At 37.4% G+C, this 19,643-nt stretch overlaps 1 protein-coding gene across 7 annotated transcripts in view; it reads right to left on the bottom strand.

Annotated features, from left to right (window-relative positions):
* The window catches only part of pard3aa (par-3 family cell polarity regulator alpha, a), a 503,387-nt gene that overhangs the window by 291,391 nt on the left and 192,353 nt on the right, over window positions 1-19,643 (bottom strand). For 5 of the 7 annotated variants that reach the window (XM_051881687.1, XM_051881689.1, XM_051881688.1 and 2 more), the window contains 2 exons: window positions 10,833-10,999; window positions 3,428-3,565 (listed from right to left, as the gene is read on the bottom strand). In XM_051881687.1, the coding sequence (XP_051737647.1) occupies window positions 3,428-3,565; window positions 10,833-10,999 (305 nt within the window). The remainder of the gene's footprint in view (window positions 1-3,427; window positions 3,566-10,832; window positions 11,000-19,643) is intronic. The other 2 variants (XM_051881690.1, XM_051881694.1) reach the window with 1 other exon arrangement.

Raw genomic sequence — 19,643 nt, 5'->3', positions numbered from 1 at the left:
AAATGGCATTCTATCTCCATAATCCAACTCAAGAGTCTACCTAAAGTGTAACAGTGGTCACGTACAGTGCTTCATTCTGGGTTAACCTAATTCACAATATCTTATCACACTGTATGAATAAAATGGACAGACACTGAAGCTGTACTTCTACTCTCTTGAATAATAATGAGAAAGTAATTTGATGATGAAATTCTCAAATCCATCCTCACTTGTTCCAGAAGAAGGAGACCTCATGACCCTGCCTCACTCTACATTACCCACAAATCCACCTGCTAGCAGGCGCAGCTGAAGCCTCATGCTGCCCTCTTCCTGCCCAGATGGGTCATCTCTAATTCATCACTAGGGAGAGGAACTTTTTAAAAATGAAAAAGGAAATGCCACTCTAACAATCCCCAATGGAAAAAGACACCAGCATCTCACTGTAGAGAGCACCAGGTGGGAATGTGAGAGCGTGACACGTAAGGTTGCAATTAAAAACACAACCGGAACAACCATGCTGATGCAAAATAAGCGCTGCTTTGTGATAGGTCTCGGAAGGAGCTGGAAAGATGGCAAAGCTTTTCACTGTGTCATTTCAGGTGACCACGGGAAGTGATCTCATTGGTTTGACGTAATCATCACAAGAGAGACATGACTCATTGGACTCTATGCATGATCCACTTTCAGCAACATCTGTTGCAGCACACAAAATTAAATCTTAAGGAAATGTCCTACAACAGGATAAAGCAATACTGATATAATCCACCTTTACACTAAAGGTATTTAAAGCTGCTGGAAAAGTTGTTTAAAAAAAATGAAATGTCTCCTGGCTTCTGCTGAAAATCCAAACCTTGCGAGTCGTTTAAAATGCATACTTTGGCATTCCTGACATGGTTAATAAAGAGGAAATCGCCAAGCTTAATTAAGCAGCTTACTCAAGGTCTATAAAAAAGCCACAACATTATGCAAATAGAATGGAGGCTATATCGAACTGAGTCTTCTGTGAAGAGGGAAGGCAACTAAACAATTAGAGCCAATAAACGTGAATGGGAAATTAAAGATTAAATGGATATTTAAGATGGCAATAAAGACATAATTGCTTAGAACTCCCTGATAAGCCAGTGGAGACAACAATCTTATAGTGATACAGACCGAGCGAAGGTAAAATACAAAGACGTGCTTGACTTGCGTTATCCTTGTGTATCTACTATGCTGTGCAATGTTGAATAAACTACTCAAAAAATGTTGCAAGCTAAGCGAGCTCCAGCCTACAAACACTGCATACTGTCAGACAAAATGAATCAACAACAAAACCGTAAACATACTGTACTTTACAAACATTATAAGATTATACATTACTTGTAAACAGATTCATATGGCACAGAAAAAAAAAAAAAAAAAGTTTATTTTTGGTTTAAAAAAAACCAAAAATAATTTGTATTAAAACTAAAGAGTTATCCACAAGCTGCACTCACACTCACAGTTTGACTCACTAAAAATAACTGATTCAAAAGAGTGACGCATTCGTGAATCTTACATCAAATATACCAACTCTAACCTATGGAAGCTTGTTTCTGCCATGAAATAAAAAACAAAAAAGGTAATTGCGACTTTTTATCTCACAATTGTGAGTTTATATCACAATTCTAACTATTTTTCTCAGAATTACGAGATATAAAGTCAAAATTGTGTGATATAAAATCAGAATTGTGAAATATAAACACAATTCTGAGGAAAAAAAGTAAGAATTGCAATTCGACTTCATAAGATGTAATTGCGAGTTTATATCATGCATTTTTTACTTTATAACTCGCAATTTTGAGTTTATATCTCGCAATTCTTAGAAAAAAAGTCAAAATTCCGACTTTATATCTCGCAATTTTGACTTTATAACTCGCAATTCTGAGAAATAAAGTCAGGATTGTAAGATGCAAACTCACAATTGCGAGAAAAAAGTCAAAATTACCTTTCTTATTTTTTTATTCAGTGGCGGAAACAAGCTTCCATACTAACCAGCCAACAGAGAATACCAAACACAAATCTGGACACATATATATATATGTGTATATATATATATATATATATATATATATATATATATACACACACACACACACACACACACACAAAAAAAGTGTTTTTTGAAAATGACAAAAACACAAAGAAATACAAAAACTTTAACTAAAATTAAAATGAAAACTCTAATTCAAAACATGAACTAAAACTATTATAGTTATCCTAAAATAACACTGATCTGGAGGGTTTAAAATAAAAATAAAATTCATTCATTCACCACCCTCATATCATTCCAAATCTGTAAAAACAATTTAGCCGAAAAAGGTAACCAATTTATTAAAAACATTTTTAAAATATATTAATAAACAATGACACAGTGCGTGTGTGTGTATGTGTGTGTGCATTAACGTGCTTCAATAACAAAAGAATCTCTGCATCTGTCTTGAAATCTGCCTGTCACTTCAAATATCCACTTCTTGCTAAGAGGGAAAATGAGGGGAAAGGAGTGGAAAACAGGCATGGTGTAATAAGAAAAGAGGGCAGAGGTGCTACGATGGCGTAGCTTGAGAAAGTGAGCTAGAGTGAGCCAGGGTCGGGTGGGCGGCAGACTGGGGGGTCAGGCTAAGCTGTAATAGACTGAAGCTCAAATGAATGAGTCTGTCAGGCTGAGCTCAGGCCTTGACTGACTACTCCTTTCAACCCGCCAGCAGCCCAACATCCAACCCAGAGGCCCCTCTATGCAAGACGACTTCCCTAATGATGATGCACGACTCTCTGTGCCATGGGCCCTTGAGGTGGTGGTGGTGGGGGGGTTCTCTGCAAGCTGCTGGGGAATGAGAAACTGTGACCACCTGAATTGCAAACAGGCAGCCGAACCTCTGTCACAGCCGTTTCAATGGGCCAAAGAAAGAAAAGTGGGGGGAAAGAGTGAAATGGATGCTGGTGGTTCGAGAAAATCGATTGCGAAAATTAATAAGTGAATTCCCCGCAGCACGCCGGGCACCTCAAACATCTCAATCTCCTTCCTCGCCTCTTTCTTTTATTTCTCTCCTCTCCATGAGAGGGAGAGCAATTCGAAACACTTCCCACACACCTTTAGACAGTTCCACCGATACATCGACAAAAGAGCTGAATTTCAAAGACACTCAGCATCCACGTCTGTGGAGACCGTAGCCCTCGTTTTGTAAGGTTAGTGAAATCCTCATCCAACAACGTGGGCGTCGTTTTCTCATGCTTTTTCTCATTCACAATCCTTTTGCATAGAAATACTGTATTCAATAATCTCTCCTTGACTCCTGTATCACTCTTAACTCAAACAAAAAACCCAATAATAAAAAAATATATATATATATATTTATGGAGATCGACGCAGTTTACTGGAGTTAAGAGGCACTTTGGAACCGGGTAAATGCAGAAGAGTTCCTGACAGTACCTGTTCTTGACGCTCAAGCCATCGGTCCACCATGGGATGGTTGGCACTGAGGGATGAGCGAGCATTTTCCCTCTGAAACTGGTGAGCCCAGGGGACAACATCACGAGGCAGGCTGCGGTATGCTTCCAGATCCTTACCCTGGAAAACACAACGCAGTTGAGAGGCCATTTACAACTGGTAGGGATAGTTCACCCAAAAATGAAAATTAACCCATGATTTACTCACCCTCAAGCCAGTGTATGTGACTATCTTCTTTCAGATGAACACAATCTGAGATATATTTAAAAATATTCTGGCTCTACCAAGCTTTATAATGGTAGTGAATGTGCAGCCTGTTTTAAAGCCCCCCAAAAATGCATCCATCCAACAAAAATATATTCCATACAGCTCCAGGGCATTAATAAAGGCCTTCTGAAGCGAAGTTATGGGTTTTTGCAACAAAAATATCCATATTTAAAACTTTATTAACTATAATAACTAGCATCAAGCTGTATGCATCGATTTGCGCCGGAATAGTAGGCGTTTAAGCTTACGCTACTCCTACATCCTGCGTCATACAGTATGTGTACGGTCATCTGGCGGAAGCTACTTATTTAAGCTTATTTTAGTTTTAAATATGCATATTTTTCTTACAAAAACCCATCACTTCAGAAGGCCTTTATTAACCGTATGGATTATATTTATGATGGATGGACGAATTTTCGGGGTGCTTCAAAACACGGCCCTCGTTCACTGCCAGTTTAAAACTTGGAAGAGCCAGGATATTTTTAAATATATCACCGATTGTGTTCGTCTGAAAGAAGATAGTCACATACACCTAGGATGGCTTAAGGGTGAGTAAATCATAGGATCATTTTCATTTCACTCACCATGAAATCAATTGATCTGTGTACACCATTAGTATTTATTTTTTTAATCATGTGCCCTCATAATTTTAATCAAAATAACTTCCCCTCCCTCTTGCAGCAACATCTCTTCTCTGATGACGAGGGCGGAGCAACCTGTCACTCACATGAGATTAACCAATAGCAAACCACAACCATCCAATCAATTTCAAATAGACAAAATCAAGTCCCGCTCTACATTTGCTCTTGTTCCAGAAGCCGTTTCACTCAGAAATATGTCACAATAGGGAAGAAAAGACTAGCAGAACTTCCGTTTCATGTTGGGTTAGTTCAACCAAAAATGAAGATTATCATCATTTACTCAACCTCATGTTGTTCCATAACTTTACGACTTTCTTCAACACAGGCTCATTGGAAAAAATGTGCCTCTATTTACATTTCTGCAAAACTCCAAAAACGTACCTATACATATAATTCACTGCAGTTTCCAGCTGAAATGAACAGTAGTGGCAGTAAAAACACCAACAACTTTTATCCCTTCCACACAAATTATGATTACAGGGCAGATTAATAAAGACGTTTTTGTGCATGTTCCTTGAAAAATACTACTATTATTTGTAAACTGTATAGTATACACTATACACTTGACTCTTTCCTGATGTAGTAAACTTGCTCGTTCACTCACCTGATACAGCATTGCATTTGTTATGTGAAGCGCTCAGGTACGAGTCCTGTGAAACACGAGTCACGATAAAAGAGCTCAAAGACTTGTAGAAGCAGCTAAAATGCCATGGTTGCTTCAGCAAAAGTGTTTTTATCTCACCTTTGCTTTTGTTAACACTATTGGATAGGGTTTACTGTAGGTGCTACGTTATTTTTAAATGCCATAGAGAAAGCGAGCTCAACTCACTGGACATTTAATTGCCAACAATTGAATGTGGAATAATTGATAGCACAACAACTGAGCATGGAAAATGTGGCAGTTTTAGTGACACTCCCTGGACATTTCACATTGAAAGTGCTGTGAAATTTGCAAGAAGCAATGCAATATCATTTTTTAGAAATGTTGTCATAGGCATGTTTTTACAATGAGCCTGGGTTGACTTACTTTCTCCTGTGGAACAGAAAAGAAGTACAAACCAGATTGGTGCCATTTGACTGTCATTATATGAGAAAAAGAAAACATTTTGTGTGTGTGTGTGTGTGTGTGTGTGTGTGTGTGTGTGTGTGTTTTAACAAGAAGCTACTTTAAAAATTAAACTAGCTTAGCTATTACAAAAGCAGACTGGGTATTTATAATATGAATACCAATTTCCTTAAATATATGGTGTCCAGAACAGCAACACCTTGCTAAAAATTGTGCAATGGATGGCGTACTAGAGAAGCTCATCTTGGATCCGAGCCCCACAATGATATCATTCAGGCCACCTAAATTTATAAGGCATGCTAATTTCATTTCTCACTAATAAGGAGCTCCATTACAAGCTACTAATTCACACCATGTCTCTAATGTTACGCTGTATGTTTTCACAAAGGTGAAATCAAACGCCCTCTGGCAATGGAGCTCAAGTCAAATCTCCATTTGAAGAGTTTTTAGAGCAAACCTAAAACAGGTTATCCTGTGTCACAGGGGGCCTTAGCCTAGAAAGCCTACTGAGCACCGTTGCTCTTGGCTAATGACCTAGTCTGAGCAATGAGGAAGAAGAAAAAGAGTTTCCAGTTATAGCATGAGCCAATTCACAATCGGACATAAAAGCTATCCCATACAGTGTCGGAAAACAAAGTGATTTTGATGTTCCTGCATTGTAAAATGATCTATATAGGTAATCCCGACATTAAACAGCAGGATACAATAGAGGAGGAAGAGACACAGCAAGGAACATGAAGAACAATAGGTCAAAGGCCCATAGGATGGGTGAAGAATTTATATGGTCGGCCTTATGGATCGAGACTTCCTGTGGAGCATGTGGAGGTGATGGAGGCATTGGCCTACCTCGACAAAGCCTTCAAATGCAGCAGGAGGCCTACAGGTTTCTTATAGTTCAGGAAGAGATACTGAGAGACAGATGTTACGCTCCATATGAGAAAATGTCCATGAAAAACAAACAATTCTTTGTAAAAACACAGAACAGTACACATTCTGGCCAGTATGGAGGATCTAAACTCAATGGTAGTGCTATGCTTTAAAATTTAATTTTAAAGGGTTAGTTCACCCAAAAATGAAAATTCTGTCATTAATTACTCACCCTCATGTCGTTCCACACCTGTAAGACCTTCGTTCATCTTCAGAACACAAATTAAGGTATTTTTGATAAAATCCGATGGCTCAGTGAGGCCTCCATTGAAAGCAAGTTAATTTACACTTTCAAACGCCCAGAAAGCTACTAAAGACATATTTAAAACAGTTCATGTGACTACAGTGGTTCAACCTTAACGTTATGAAGCAACAAGAATACTTTTTGTGTGCCAAAAAAACAAAATATCGACTTTATTCAACAATATCTAGTGATTGGCGATTTCAAAACACTGCTTCATGAAGCTTCGAAGCTTTACAAATCTTTTGTTTCAAATGGTTTGGAGCGCGTATCAAACTGCCAAAGTCCCGTGAACCACTGAAATTGCGAAACACTTATGACGTAACGAAGCCTCGTTTACTGAAATCATGCGACTTTTGTGCTCCGAACCACAAATGTAATCAAAAATATCTTAATTCGTGTTCTGAAGATGAACAAAGGTCTTACAGGTGTAGAACAACATGAGGGTGAGTAATTAATGACAGAATTTTCATTTTTGGGTGAACTAACCCTTTAAGAGAAAATGACATTGCACTGTTTTTTTTCTGTTTTTTGTTTTCATCTGAATAAAAATTATTAAAAAAAAATAGATTAAAATGCAATTTATACACAATGTTTGAAATACATCTTTTATTTGATGAATATATATTTTAATTTAATGAATAAATAAACATGCCAAGGTTAGATCAGGTTGTGAAATGTCAAAAAAAAAAAAAAAAAAAAGAACATTAAACTTTAATAATACATGATATTTGTCAAATAATAATAATAATAATAATAATAATAATAATAATAATAATAAAAAATACATAAAATAAATAAATAAACTTTTTAACCTTGAAAAAGAAAAAAATTTTTTTTTTTTTTTTTTTTTTTTAGATGATTAAGATTTGTACACTCAAGGTGTAAGGATATTATTCAATTTACTTTTACCTTGATGGTTACACCACATGACATTTTTAGAGTCATTAAATTGAAACTTTGTGAAGCCAACAGGAATACATGAATAATAAAAAAAAAACCTGGCAAGTGTATTTTAAATTACATATTTTAATTAATTTTCCATTATTTCATTATAGTCATTGACCCCCAGACCAGCAAGTCTTGGCCAGATGAAATGAAACTGTTATATTCAAAAGTTGTAGATGTATCCAAGAAAAGCCACAGAATTTTGGAGAATGACTGTTTTCTGCATATATAAGCCCAAAGCCAAGATGCAAATATGATACATTTCTTCTCAGTGCCAGCTATTCTTACTTCAAGGTGAACTAACACCTTTACGTTCATTTCACGAATTCACTGGTGCTAAAATAGAGTACATTTATATTCACCACATTGCTTATCGTCATCTGACAGTATCAACCAAAAACAGACCTTCCAAACACCTCAAGCTTTTCTTACAACATCCCAAAAACAATCATGAAATAAATGATCCGGCGCAGAACGAAAGGTAAAAATAACAGCTTAATTCTTCTGCTCTGCTAAAATAAGAGTGTGGTGTTTGGATTATGGAAGAAACCGACAAGCAAAGTGCTTTTAAACAGGATTACTAGTGAACGGCATGAGACGCGCTAATCTCATCGCGGGTTGCGGTGTCACATTCGGAGCACTCCATCTTCCCTCGCTCCCTCCCCTTTCCCCTTCTTTTAATTTGGAATATTGCTGTTTCAAAGCACTGAAGGCTTGTCATCACTGCAAAAGAGCAGCCATTTTGCAAAGATAATTGGCCTCTTTTTCATTGGTTGCCTTAGGGAGACTAGGGAGGAAAACAGAGAACTCACCTCTCTTTGATTCATTTAAAGCCAAAGGCACTGACCATGGCAATGAGGCCAGAATCAAGAAGGAAACAGCAAACAAAGGATGCAGATCCCATTCTTCTAACAGCAAAGACATATGGTTCCATAACCAAGAGAGTTCCAGGTCAACAACGAACAGTGGCAACGGTCATTTAGAATATCTCAAGATAAATGTGTCGGAGCAAAGGGAAGCCACTTCTTATGAGTTGTCCTAAAAATGCTCCAATTGGTGTAAAGTGCTTTGATTTGTGCCAGACAAAAATCCTAACCCTAGACTTACTGAGTCTGTAAAGTATATCAGCCTGTCACTAAAAATTAAAAAAAAATAAAATAAAATAAAATGAATTAAGGAAAGTTATATCACAATATTCTTAAAATTCTTGTCAATAGCATACTGACTTAGCCTAGTGGAAACACAATAATGTCCTAATGAGAATTTCCAAAAGTAATATTAGACCTATAAGAATATATGTAAGAAATAAGGTACGAGGCTGTGCTGTATCATGAATAAGTCACGGCTGAATGGCATTGTTAGGCACAACGCGAAGCGAAGTGCCCGCAACCCCTTCATAAAATAGTCCCTGACCGTGAACAGCAACAGAAGTTATAATATTACGCCATTAGATGGTGGCGAAGACTCTCTTTATGAGTGAGTCAGTCAGTAGCGAAGACTTTTACATTGAAAGGACTGAATTGTTGTGAACATGGAACAAGACGCAACTGACAAATGCTTTGACTCGCTCTGTCAGTCATGGGAAAACCCCTTAACTGTTAAAAGAACAAGATAATACATTGGACATTTAAACTGATTTTTTATTATAAACATAGGACTGACCTGAAGGAAAATGCTAAATCTGAATGCAGGTAATAAACTAAAGTCTTTTTAACCCATCAAATTTAGCAAAATTTGAAAAAAAAAAAAAAAAAACACTACAAAATTACATTCATTAATTGGGCAAATATGATTTTTTAAAGCTGTAGAGCAGTAAACACTGACATATCCATGATAGAAAGAAGACTCATAAATGTATGAGTCTTTTTGCTGACATTATGGCCCATTCAAACCAAGAACTATAACTATAAAGGTAACTATAATGATAACCAGTGTTGGGGAAAGTTACTTTTAAAAGTAATGCATTACAATACTGCGTTATTCCCTTCAAAAGTAACTTATTGTGTTACTTAGTTACTTTTTTTATGAAAAGTAATGTGAAAAGTGATGTGTTGCATTACTTTTGCATTACTTTTTCCTCACCTGGGCTGGGCTGATTTTTGTTATTTAAAAAAAAAAAAAAAAAAAAAAAAAAAAAAAGTTCTATTTCTGGCAAATGTAAAGGCCCTTTCACACCAAAAGTGAAATGAATAAGCCTCAGGCTGAAGGAAATGCATATTTACGCCTGTACAGTAGAGGGCGCAGCTCAAACAAAACTGGATTAAAGAAGAAGGAGGAAGTTCAACACTTATTTCTAAATCATATCTAAAGTAATTTTTGCTTATTAGTATGGTTGAATTAGATTATTGAAGGACAGCAGCAAAGACAATGGTAATAAAGTGAGATTAAATACAAAGTATACTTGTGTAATTTAATATAGTTAATTATTACAGGTTTGCATACATTTTTGAGATTGCATTTCACTGTTTTTATTCATTTTGAGGAATACTAAATGTTTTCATGAAAGTGAGATGAGTAAATGCATCTTTACATTTAGTCTAGAACTACAATAACCATCATGTTTACAGAACAAACACAACACCTCTGCACTTTAGTTAGTTGTCAGTTAAAAAATGTGAAAAAGTAACTTGCGTTACTTATTTTAAAAAAGTAACTTGCATAAGAAAAGTAATGTGTTACTTTACTAGTTACTTGAAAAAGTAATCTGATTATGTAACTAAAGTTACTTGTAATGTATTACCTCTAACTCTGATGATAATATTAGCGTCCACATCAATGGCCGATAACGTTCTGTTTATTATAAGCGCATGATGCAATTATGTTGTCTGCTGCTTTAAATACTCGAAATCTGTAAAGTCGGGTGGATTCATCAGGTAGAAAATTGGTCTGAAAGTGATTCCACTGATAACGTTCCTCTGTGTCGCTATCATTATAGCTGTAGTGTGGACATCACTATTCTCATACAATTAGAATGATTATTAAAACTTTATAGTTATAGTTATCATCCTTGGTGTGAATGCCCATTCAGTGCAATTATGATTATATGTATGTATTCATAATACACGGCTACTTTACAATGTTTAGAATGATCGCCAACGAAGAAAGATATTTTTGCCTCCATGGGTGTAGTCACAACCAGCCAAACCTTGACTACTAGGATCTAAATAGGTCTTTTAAGCAAGTTCAGAAAGGTACTTTCCTTAACTCTGTCCTATAAATTAATATTCTTTATGTTGCTTTCCAATAAAAAAAAATAAAAAAAATTGATTAAGTGATAAAGCAATAGAAAAACCTCACCTTTCGCTCTAGACTATTGGTTTCGCTGGTGGCATTGGGTTTCAGAAACCCTGCTGTGGTCGACCAGCGTGTGGGATTCTTACGAGATGGTTCCTCTGGCTGAAGCTGGGCTTCAGGAAGACCAGCCAGTGCTGGATCACTGCTACGGCGTACATGCAAGGGCATGTCTGAAAAAGAGAGATGAGAAAGATCTTGTTAACAGCATATTTTCATGCATCTCACTCCAAAAACTGGAGTACCTTCACTATGGTGCAATAAGACATCCTTCCCACATGGCCACAGATAACAAACAGAACACTTCAGCTCAGTTTCCTCGATTTCCTATAGAAAGGCCCTTTTCAGTCCCACAAAAGTGTGACAGGGACACAGTAGTACATTTATGTCTGACACAAAGCCATTTCCTTTGAGCCTTGCAAAGAAAGGCGGTGGCAATAGGGCCATTTAGCTGGGCTTGTTCTCTGACACGCGCACACCACACATGCTTTTGAAAACGATGGGAGAGAAGAGACAGAGGTGTCCCTGTGCTGCTGAGCTGTAATGGGTTTGAACTGCAGGGCAGGTAGGGGGGATTAGTCAGATACCGGTTCACACTTCCTGTCTCACACAGTTCAGATTGCTGGTCTGGATTTTAGGGTTCTGCGCTCATGGTCATGTACAAAGTAGACTTATTTCTACACCTTTGTTTTACTTTTTGGTAACATTTTCTATTAACTCTGTATATTTAATGCATTATATACTGCCCGGCCAAAAAAAAAAAAGTCGCTGTTTGGATTTAAACAGGCAAATACTTAAGAGTCTATGACTGAATCATTATTACAGTGATTATTATGTTTCTAGCATGTTATAAGTTAGGGAACAGTTCTTTTAACCCTAACTGATGGAGTGTGTAGCTATTCATTTCTTGAACAACCATGTAGGAAGATGTATCATGGCCATATTCCAGGATGACAAATTGTAAAAGAAAGGTTGGGAGCATGAATAATCATTTTCACACATGAATTGGCACCTCTGAGTCCAGACCTTATATTCATTGAAAGACTTTGGGATGTGCTGGAGTAGACTTTATAGAGTGCTTGACTCTTGCATTGTCAATACAAGATCTTGACCAAAAATTGATGCTCCTCTTGATGGAGGAAACATCACAACCTTTATTTCCATCAAGAGGTGAATAATTTTTTGGTCAAGATTTTCCATTGACAATGCAAGAGTCAAGCACTCTGTAAAGTCTACTCCAGCACATCCCTTTTCAATGAATTTAAGGTCTGGATTAAGAAATGAAAAGCTACACACTCCATCCATTAGGGTTAAAAGAACTGTTCCCAAATATATAACATGCTGGGAATATAATAATCACAGCAATAATGATCCAGTCATAGACCCTTAAGTATTTGCCTATTTAAATCCAAACAGCGACTTCCAAATCCAAACAGTGACTGTGAAAACAGCTTTGAAATTGAACATTGCTTTGCCATGGAAGCTGTACTTTAAACCTTTTTTTATGATATCAATTTCAAATTTGGAACACAACTTGGTTAGACATATGGCTCTGATTTTCTAGCAGTTTTTGAGTCCAAATTATTTTGTAAAATATATATTTTGTATAAAATATAAAATGTTTAGTTCAGTTGATTTGCTTTACAGTAAGCTTAAACTTCTATAACATTTTTACACTTTCATTTTTGGAAGTGAAATAATCTGCTGACTGTCTTTTTTAAAAAGAGACCTGCTAGTTCAAAACATATGTTCAAGCCTCTGTTACTAATTCGCAAACTGCACATTTAGAACTAGCAACAACAGCTTGAGCCGTTGAGAAGTTATTGGAGTACCAAGGAGGCAGCAAGCTTTTTCAGTTGAATAAGCAAGAAGTTAATAGTGAGTAACTTATATTTTAGACACAATATTGCCAGTTAATTTCTCAATTGTTGCTCTACCAACAAAAAACGTTCAAAAGAAAGACAGCATAACACAGCAATGCCATTCCTGAATAAATCTGCGTTTTTGAACAAAACGATTGAATGAATGATTCAATAACTCAGTCATTTGGTGTTTCTCAGTCAGAAGGCTGCATCCTAGTAAGTTTGCATACCTCGGCTGTCAGGTCACCAAGCGCCATCAAAGGGCGTCTCAATGTGAAAGATCCAAGGAAAGCAACCTTTGTTTTGTGTTCTTCATTCAGAATATTTTGCAGGATGCATCGTGTATCTGAGGCAAAAACCTTTATGACGTGCCATGCGGACTTACTAGACCATCTCATTCTAGCGTTTAATGCTGAGGAGAAGTCTAGTCTAGAAGCCTCAGATGAACTTGTCTAGGATGGATGTAAACTCACTAGGATGCAGCTTTCCAATTGAGAAGCACCAATTAGTTTAATTCTTAAATGAATAAGTGCTTTGGCTGAAACGGTCGAATGAATGATTCAAATTACTCACTAATTTGTTTTGTTCCTGAATAAATCAGCATTTTTGAATGAATCAGTTGAACGAATGATTCAAATGACTCACAAAGACGTTGCCACCTACTGGCATAACAGGAAAGAGTCAGTGAACATTCTGTATGGAATGCAAAAACACAGATAGATACACTTTGGTGGACTCTCAGCATTCTTGGAACGTGACTGGAATCTGATTCAAGGAATATTTGAAAATTTGTATAATGCATCAAAGGAACAGTTTACCAATAAATGAGAACTCTGTCACCCTTATGTAATTTTAAGCCTTTTTGTTGACTTCTGTGGAACACAAAAGGTGAATTGTTGAAGTATACCCTGGCCACGATTGTCTAAATAATGAGGACATGAGAGTACAGTATGTAAATAAAGACAGAATGTTCCATTTTAGGTGAACTATCCCTCCAGGAAACCTTTCCTGCCAATTTCCCTGACAGAACCTTTTTTTTTTTTTCCTCCTTGCTAGGGTCTGTACCATGCGTTAGCCATAGTCAGCGTGAAAGTAAAGTGTTCACATGTCATCTGCCGTTGTGTCTGAGTGTCGACAGGCAGATTTACTGTTAGTGTCTTACCACCTGGCAGAAGGTCTGAGCGCTCTGAGCGGTTGAAATTTCTCAGCTCTCTGGTCTCCGGGTTTATGACTTGCTACGAGTGTATGTGGTACATCCATAATTATGCAAATATCCCAGCAACCACCTGTCATCCCTCGACAACGTCCTGCCACAGCATATGCCCATATTGCGGCTACCATCTGATACAGTGCGCATGCATATGCAGCTCACAGGAAGTCCCAATTTTACAGACATAGTATGTTTCGGTCAGGCCACAACTCACCACATGCAATCCCAATAAAAACAGAACCATGAAATCTGAATAGCCTGAGGATGTACAAAGAATACTCCCCAGACCAAGGGAGGTCCTATTATTCAATTACGAACTGAACTCAATAATGATTTTTAATATACTTCCTTTTGTCAGTGGTCAGTTCACATTCAGTTCATGGCTCTAATGACGAGGCCCCTCAGTCGAAGTGTAACTGTATAACTCTAACCTATGTCTATGATTACATTTAATAATTATCTTAAGGCCAAGACAGCTCAAAACGCACAGAGATGGGTCTCAAGAAAAAAATAAAAGATCAAATGACATCGGTTGTCTCAGCCTCCATAAAATTACATTACATATTACTAACGTCAAACAAGAAGTGACATGCGGATTGCAGATAATGGGAGCGGGAACTAATGGGGCTTTCAGAGAACAATGCAACAAAGGCAAAAACAATGTTTTATTGAATGTGACATGGTTGTTGAACTCAGCCAGATCGCATCTGATCAGTAACATCAAAAATCTATGCAGAAGTACAAGGGAAGCCAAAAGATGTCTGTGGAACCTATTATGGAGAAAGTCGGGAAATGGTGGGAAATGCTCCAATTTTGAACATATATTTTAAATCATGGTTGAAGATGAGGCCTGAATGAATCCATGTGGAACTTCTCAACAAACCTCATACTTTTCTATCCATTTTTCATCATTTTCTTTGGCTTTTTCAGTTCCAAAGTTCCTAAATTGACCACAGCATATTTCTTTGAATATATTCTGGGAGCAGGTGGTTGCTCATCTGATGCATGTGTTCATATCCTTATTTGATTTTGTTTAGAATCTAATCAAAATTTTTGAAGAGAATCAAACCACATGCTCATCTGCAACATGTCACATTATTATACTAATTTACTCAATGCGGGAAAATAGTTTTCGTTTCCTGCCTTAGTAAATGTAACTCAAAGATGTTCTGCAAAATTAGTCTTCAACTACGCACATCCAAAGACAAAAAAGATATCTGTGGCTTAAAGGATTAGTTCACTTCAGAATTAAAATTTCCTGATAATTTACTCACACCCATGTCATCCAAGATGTTTGTCTTTCTTTCTTCAGTCGAAAAGAAATTAAGGTTTTTGAAGAAAACATTCCAGGATTTTTCTCCATATAGTGGACTTCACTGGGGTACAACAGGTTGAAGGTCCAAATTGCAGTTTCAGTGCAGCTTTAAGGGCTCTACACGATCCCAACCAAGAAATAAGGGTCTTATCTAGCAAAAAGACTGTTCATTTTCTAAAAAAATAAAACTTTATATACTTTTTAACCACAAATGCTCGTCTTGCACTGCTCTGCAATGTGCCACGCATTACGTAATCACGCCGGAAAGGTCAAGTACCACGGTAGGGCGAAAAACTTCATATCATTTTCTCCTCCAACTTTAAAATCATCCAACATCGTTGTTTTACCTTTTTTTTGTAAAGGCCGTTTGACTTAGTCTTTGTACGTTCGCTTTGTAGACACTGGATCGGTACTTTCGCCTACGTCACGCATGACCTTTCAAACGTGATTACGTAATGTGTGGCACATCGCAGAGCAGTGCAAGACAAGCATTTGTGGTTTAAAAAGTATATAAAGTTTTATTTTTTTTTGAAAATGAACGGTCGTTTCACTAGATAAGACCCTTATACCTCGTCTGGGATCGTGTAGAGACCTTTGAAGTTGCATTGAAACGGCAATTTGGACTTTCAACCCGTTGAACCCCAGTGAAGTCCACTATATGGAGAAAAATCCTGGAATGTTTTCCTCAAAAACCTTAATTTCTTTTTGACTGAAAAAAGTAAGACATAAACATCTTGGATGACATGGGGGTGAGTAAATTATCAAGAGATTTTAATTCTGAAGTGAACTAATCCTTTAAGCCAAAAGCTTGTCATTTGATTTCTCTATCAATACATCAACCAACTTAAGCATCCACCAACTTTCTCATGCACAAACGATACTTGGGTGGAAATCACATGAGTTTAAAATATTTCTGCATTTTAATATGAGAATATTTCTGCATATTTTTTTTTTAAATGGACAGTTTTAGAAGTACAATGAGAGCATGGATTGCAGAAAGCATGTGATGCTGCTCTGACAATATTGCTTTTGTTGAACAGCCCATCTAGTAAGTACACATAGAGGACACACGACCCCGTTTTATCCCTTTCTCCCTCTCGCGCCACTCCAGCCAATATGGGTTCCTAATGTGTGATCGGATTAGCTTTCCTCGGCCAGAAATTGGCTTCCCCTGCGTTTAATAACCAAGACGACCACTTAAAGGCCTGTACCCATCGATCTCAGGTGTGTTAGGGGTATGGCCAGGACCTCTAATGAGACCAAGGACCAATTTCAGCTCTCCATGGAGGATTATGAATAGAGGGGGAAACATAGGCCTGCAAATAACCTAGACACCAAAGATGGGGTTAAACTCACCAGGGACGCCCTCTCAGACATCATATTTACATCTCTAATCCACCGCCTCTCGTTGAGGGCCGTGTGGTGGAGATTTGTGGATTAATCCGTAATTGAGGAAGAATATTCACTGGTATCTCTGGACGATGCGCCACAAAGCCTTGAATCACAATCATGACCCTTACTCTAAAATCTATGAGATACCGCTCTCTTGAAACCTAGATACGACTTTGTGATCTTCATACTGAGACTTTCGCAGCATAATATCATCTCCAATTTTAACTCGTTCCTCTATAAACCTTGTGTTTTCTGCTTCGCTGAGTTGGCACTAATAACACACAATTTACTTCTGACTTTTCAAACACAGGGCTCTCTAATATATTACTTACTGCTTCCAATCATTTAAATTGCCCGTGTGTCCATTTTGTCCTTGCGGGCCGGTTACCTGCCAAAGGAAAGTGTCCCTGACTGTCTGCCAGTAGTGGGTAATGGAGAGGACGGGGAACGCTGAGGAATACTGATAAGGCTGTAGAAGAGGACACTGTGATGAGCAGAAGCAGGTAGGCCAAGGCTGTAATTCCTGTTTCATATTTTTTCCCCCTCTGTCGCCTTTCATATGTTGCAAATGAAATGATTGGCTAAATCAGGCATAATTTTATGGATTTCTTTGGATATTACAAATACGACCTTGCTTTTCTGATGGAGAAATATTCTATGCTTCAAGGACTGAACAGCGTCTGAACATTTAGAGGGCCGAGGAGTCTAATTGAAGGGCCTGAGTTAATAAAATATGAAATAATGTCTTTGCTGAAACACTTTTTAAAGAGTCAAGTGTCACCAGAGCATCCATATTGATATCTCTAGAGGTTTAGGCAGGGACCTCTTTCAACTATATCTCAACCTACATTTGCATTTGCCACCAGAGTACAAAAAGTCTTCCTAAAGGAGGTAGCTTAACTTTCGGGGGAAAATTTTTTGCCTTTTTATTGCATTGGAGCACTGGAAAAGTGTTCAAAAGGAATATCTTGGAATTTGTTCAAAAAGGAAGGCCTGAGATGACTGTTGCACGCTGAACTGTAGGGTAACTCTTAATTTAGAGGCAGCTAATCTTGAGCAAATCTGAATAAGGCAGAGTTTCAGTTTTGTATACACTGTGGGTTTTTTCTATTGGGAAGAATGTAGGAGGACTGTAGGGACATGCTGGGAGGATTTTGAGGCAGATGTAGAGAAAGGGTGAGTGTCTTGCTTGAGTGCTGGAGCATTGCGACTGGGCAGCGTCTGTGCGGTTCGACACGGTGGAATGTGAGAGGTTCCAGTCTGTAGATGTAAAAGTGAGAGTGGTGATAAGGAACCAAAACTGATGAGTGTGAAAGATAAAGGGATTCAAGAACAGAGACTGAAAAGAATACTGAATAGATACTGAAGCCGAATGCAACTTCCGGACACAACTGTCGCAATTCAACCTTCAACTTCCAATTTCTTTATGTCTACATAGTTTTTTTATTTATTTTTTATTGCAGTTTTAGTTATTTTAGTACATCAAGTTAAGTACATCAACTAAATAAAAAATGAGAAATGTTGTTTTGGCAAACAGCTGAAATAAAATCAATTTTTTTTGCAATTTTTATTTTAATATGGTGCTCATATCAGTTGATACTGGGTATTTCATTGTATATGTTTACATTTAGATTACCTTGGCCTTCATTTAACACTCACTTAAATTTAATATTTAAAAACATGAATAGTCCAAAATAAATATGAAGTAATCTACTAAATAATAATAATAATAATAATAATAATAATAATAATAATAAAAAGATATATTCATTCTTCATACTGTATATTATAATACTGTGATGCCTAAATTTATTTGTAACATTTAAAGGGGATCTATTATGTCCCTTTTCACAAGATGTAATATAAGTCTCTGGTGTTCCCAGAATGTGTCTGTGAAGTTTCAGCTCAAAATACCCCACAGATCATTGTTTTGGCCGCTTTCCAAAACAGCTTTGGTTGCTCAACAACAACAAAGCTGGAGAATCTCACGCAGCCAAAATGAGGATTGTTAGTAACGGTGTTCAGCCTTACATTGTTCAAACCGGAGTCGGACTCTGATGGAGAGACTCAGGAAGAAGTTACAACTTTTTAGAATGTATCTGGACATTTCTGAATGGTTAGTGGATAAATTTATGTAGTTGCCGTGGAGTTGATTCAACTCATCGACTAGCATGTGCCGTCATGTTAATCTTTTGTGCAAATCTAGCATTGAATTGACCCTTGTTTGTGAAGCAGCCCGGCGTAAAATGATGGCATGGCAACAACACTCTACTACAACAACTCTTCCTCTTCCTCTGCCCAAAGCTTTATTGTTAATCATGTAAATAATTAAATATATTAGTACATTCTACATAAGCACAGTAGTAAATGTTTAGGATAAGGTTTGGATGGTTGTGTATACTGTCTAGTCAAACAAGGTTAAATATTCAACGAATCTGAAGCTTAAAAGAGATCTGAAATAGATCCCCCTCAGGGTCACATCCCCCATGTGACTCTCATTGGAAATGCACCTGTTTACGCAAGTCTAAATGCAAAGTAATCTTACATGATGACTCAGATAAGCTTTACTGAGCAGAAGCACTGCAAAATCAGACATAAATCAACACATATTTTCTGTCCAGTCATACAAAGAAATAGCAATGCTTTCTCTGGCTTTCTGAAGGGCAACAAATATGCAGTATAAATGTTAACAATACTTAGCAAGCTGGGAGGATCTGCATTAAACTGAAACACATCTACTAGAGTTACTGCTTCCAGATTTGGATGAGAAAGACACAAGGGGAGGACAGATATAAGCAAGGATAAAGTGGAAAGAGTATGTATATAAAAGGGAACGGAAAAGGAGGAAGGACTGGAAACTCAAGCCTGGATTTCACCAAATGAATCCTGACTCATCTGGGTCGACGTTTCCCACATGCTGGGGACGGCAATCAGAGATGTACGGGGGAGAGCAATTAACTCAACACCGAGTGGCAACACCCCAGTGTCACCACCACACTAGCGGAGAGGAATGAGAGCAGAAGTCCCTGGAGGAACTC

The sequence above is a fragment of the Ctenopharyngodon idella genome, chromosome 23 (genome assembly GCF_019924925.1).
Source record: "Ctenopharyngodon idella isolate HZGC_01 chromosome 23, HZGC01, whole genome shotgun sequence".
Lineage (NCBI taxonomy): Eukaryota > Metazoa > Chordata > Actinopteri > Cypriniformes > Xenocyprididae > Ctenopharyngodon > Ctenopharyngodon idella.
This window is presented reverse-complemented; position numbering and strand designations above follow the sequence as displayed.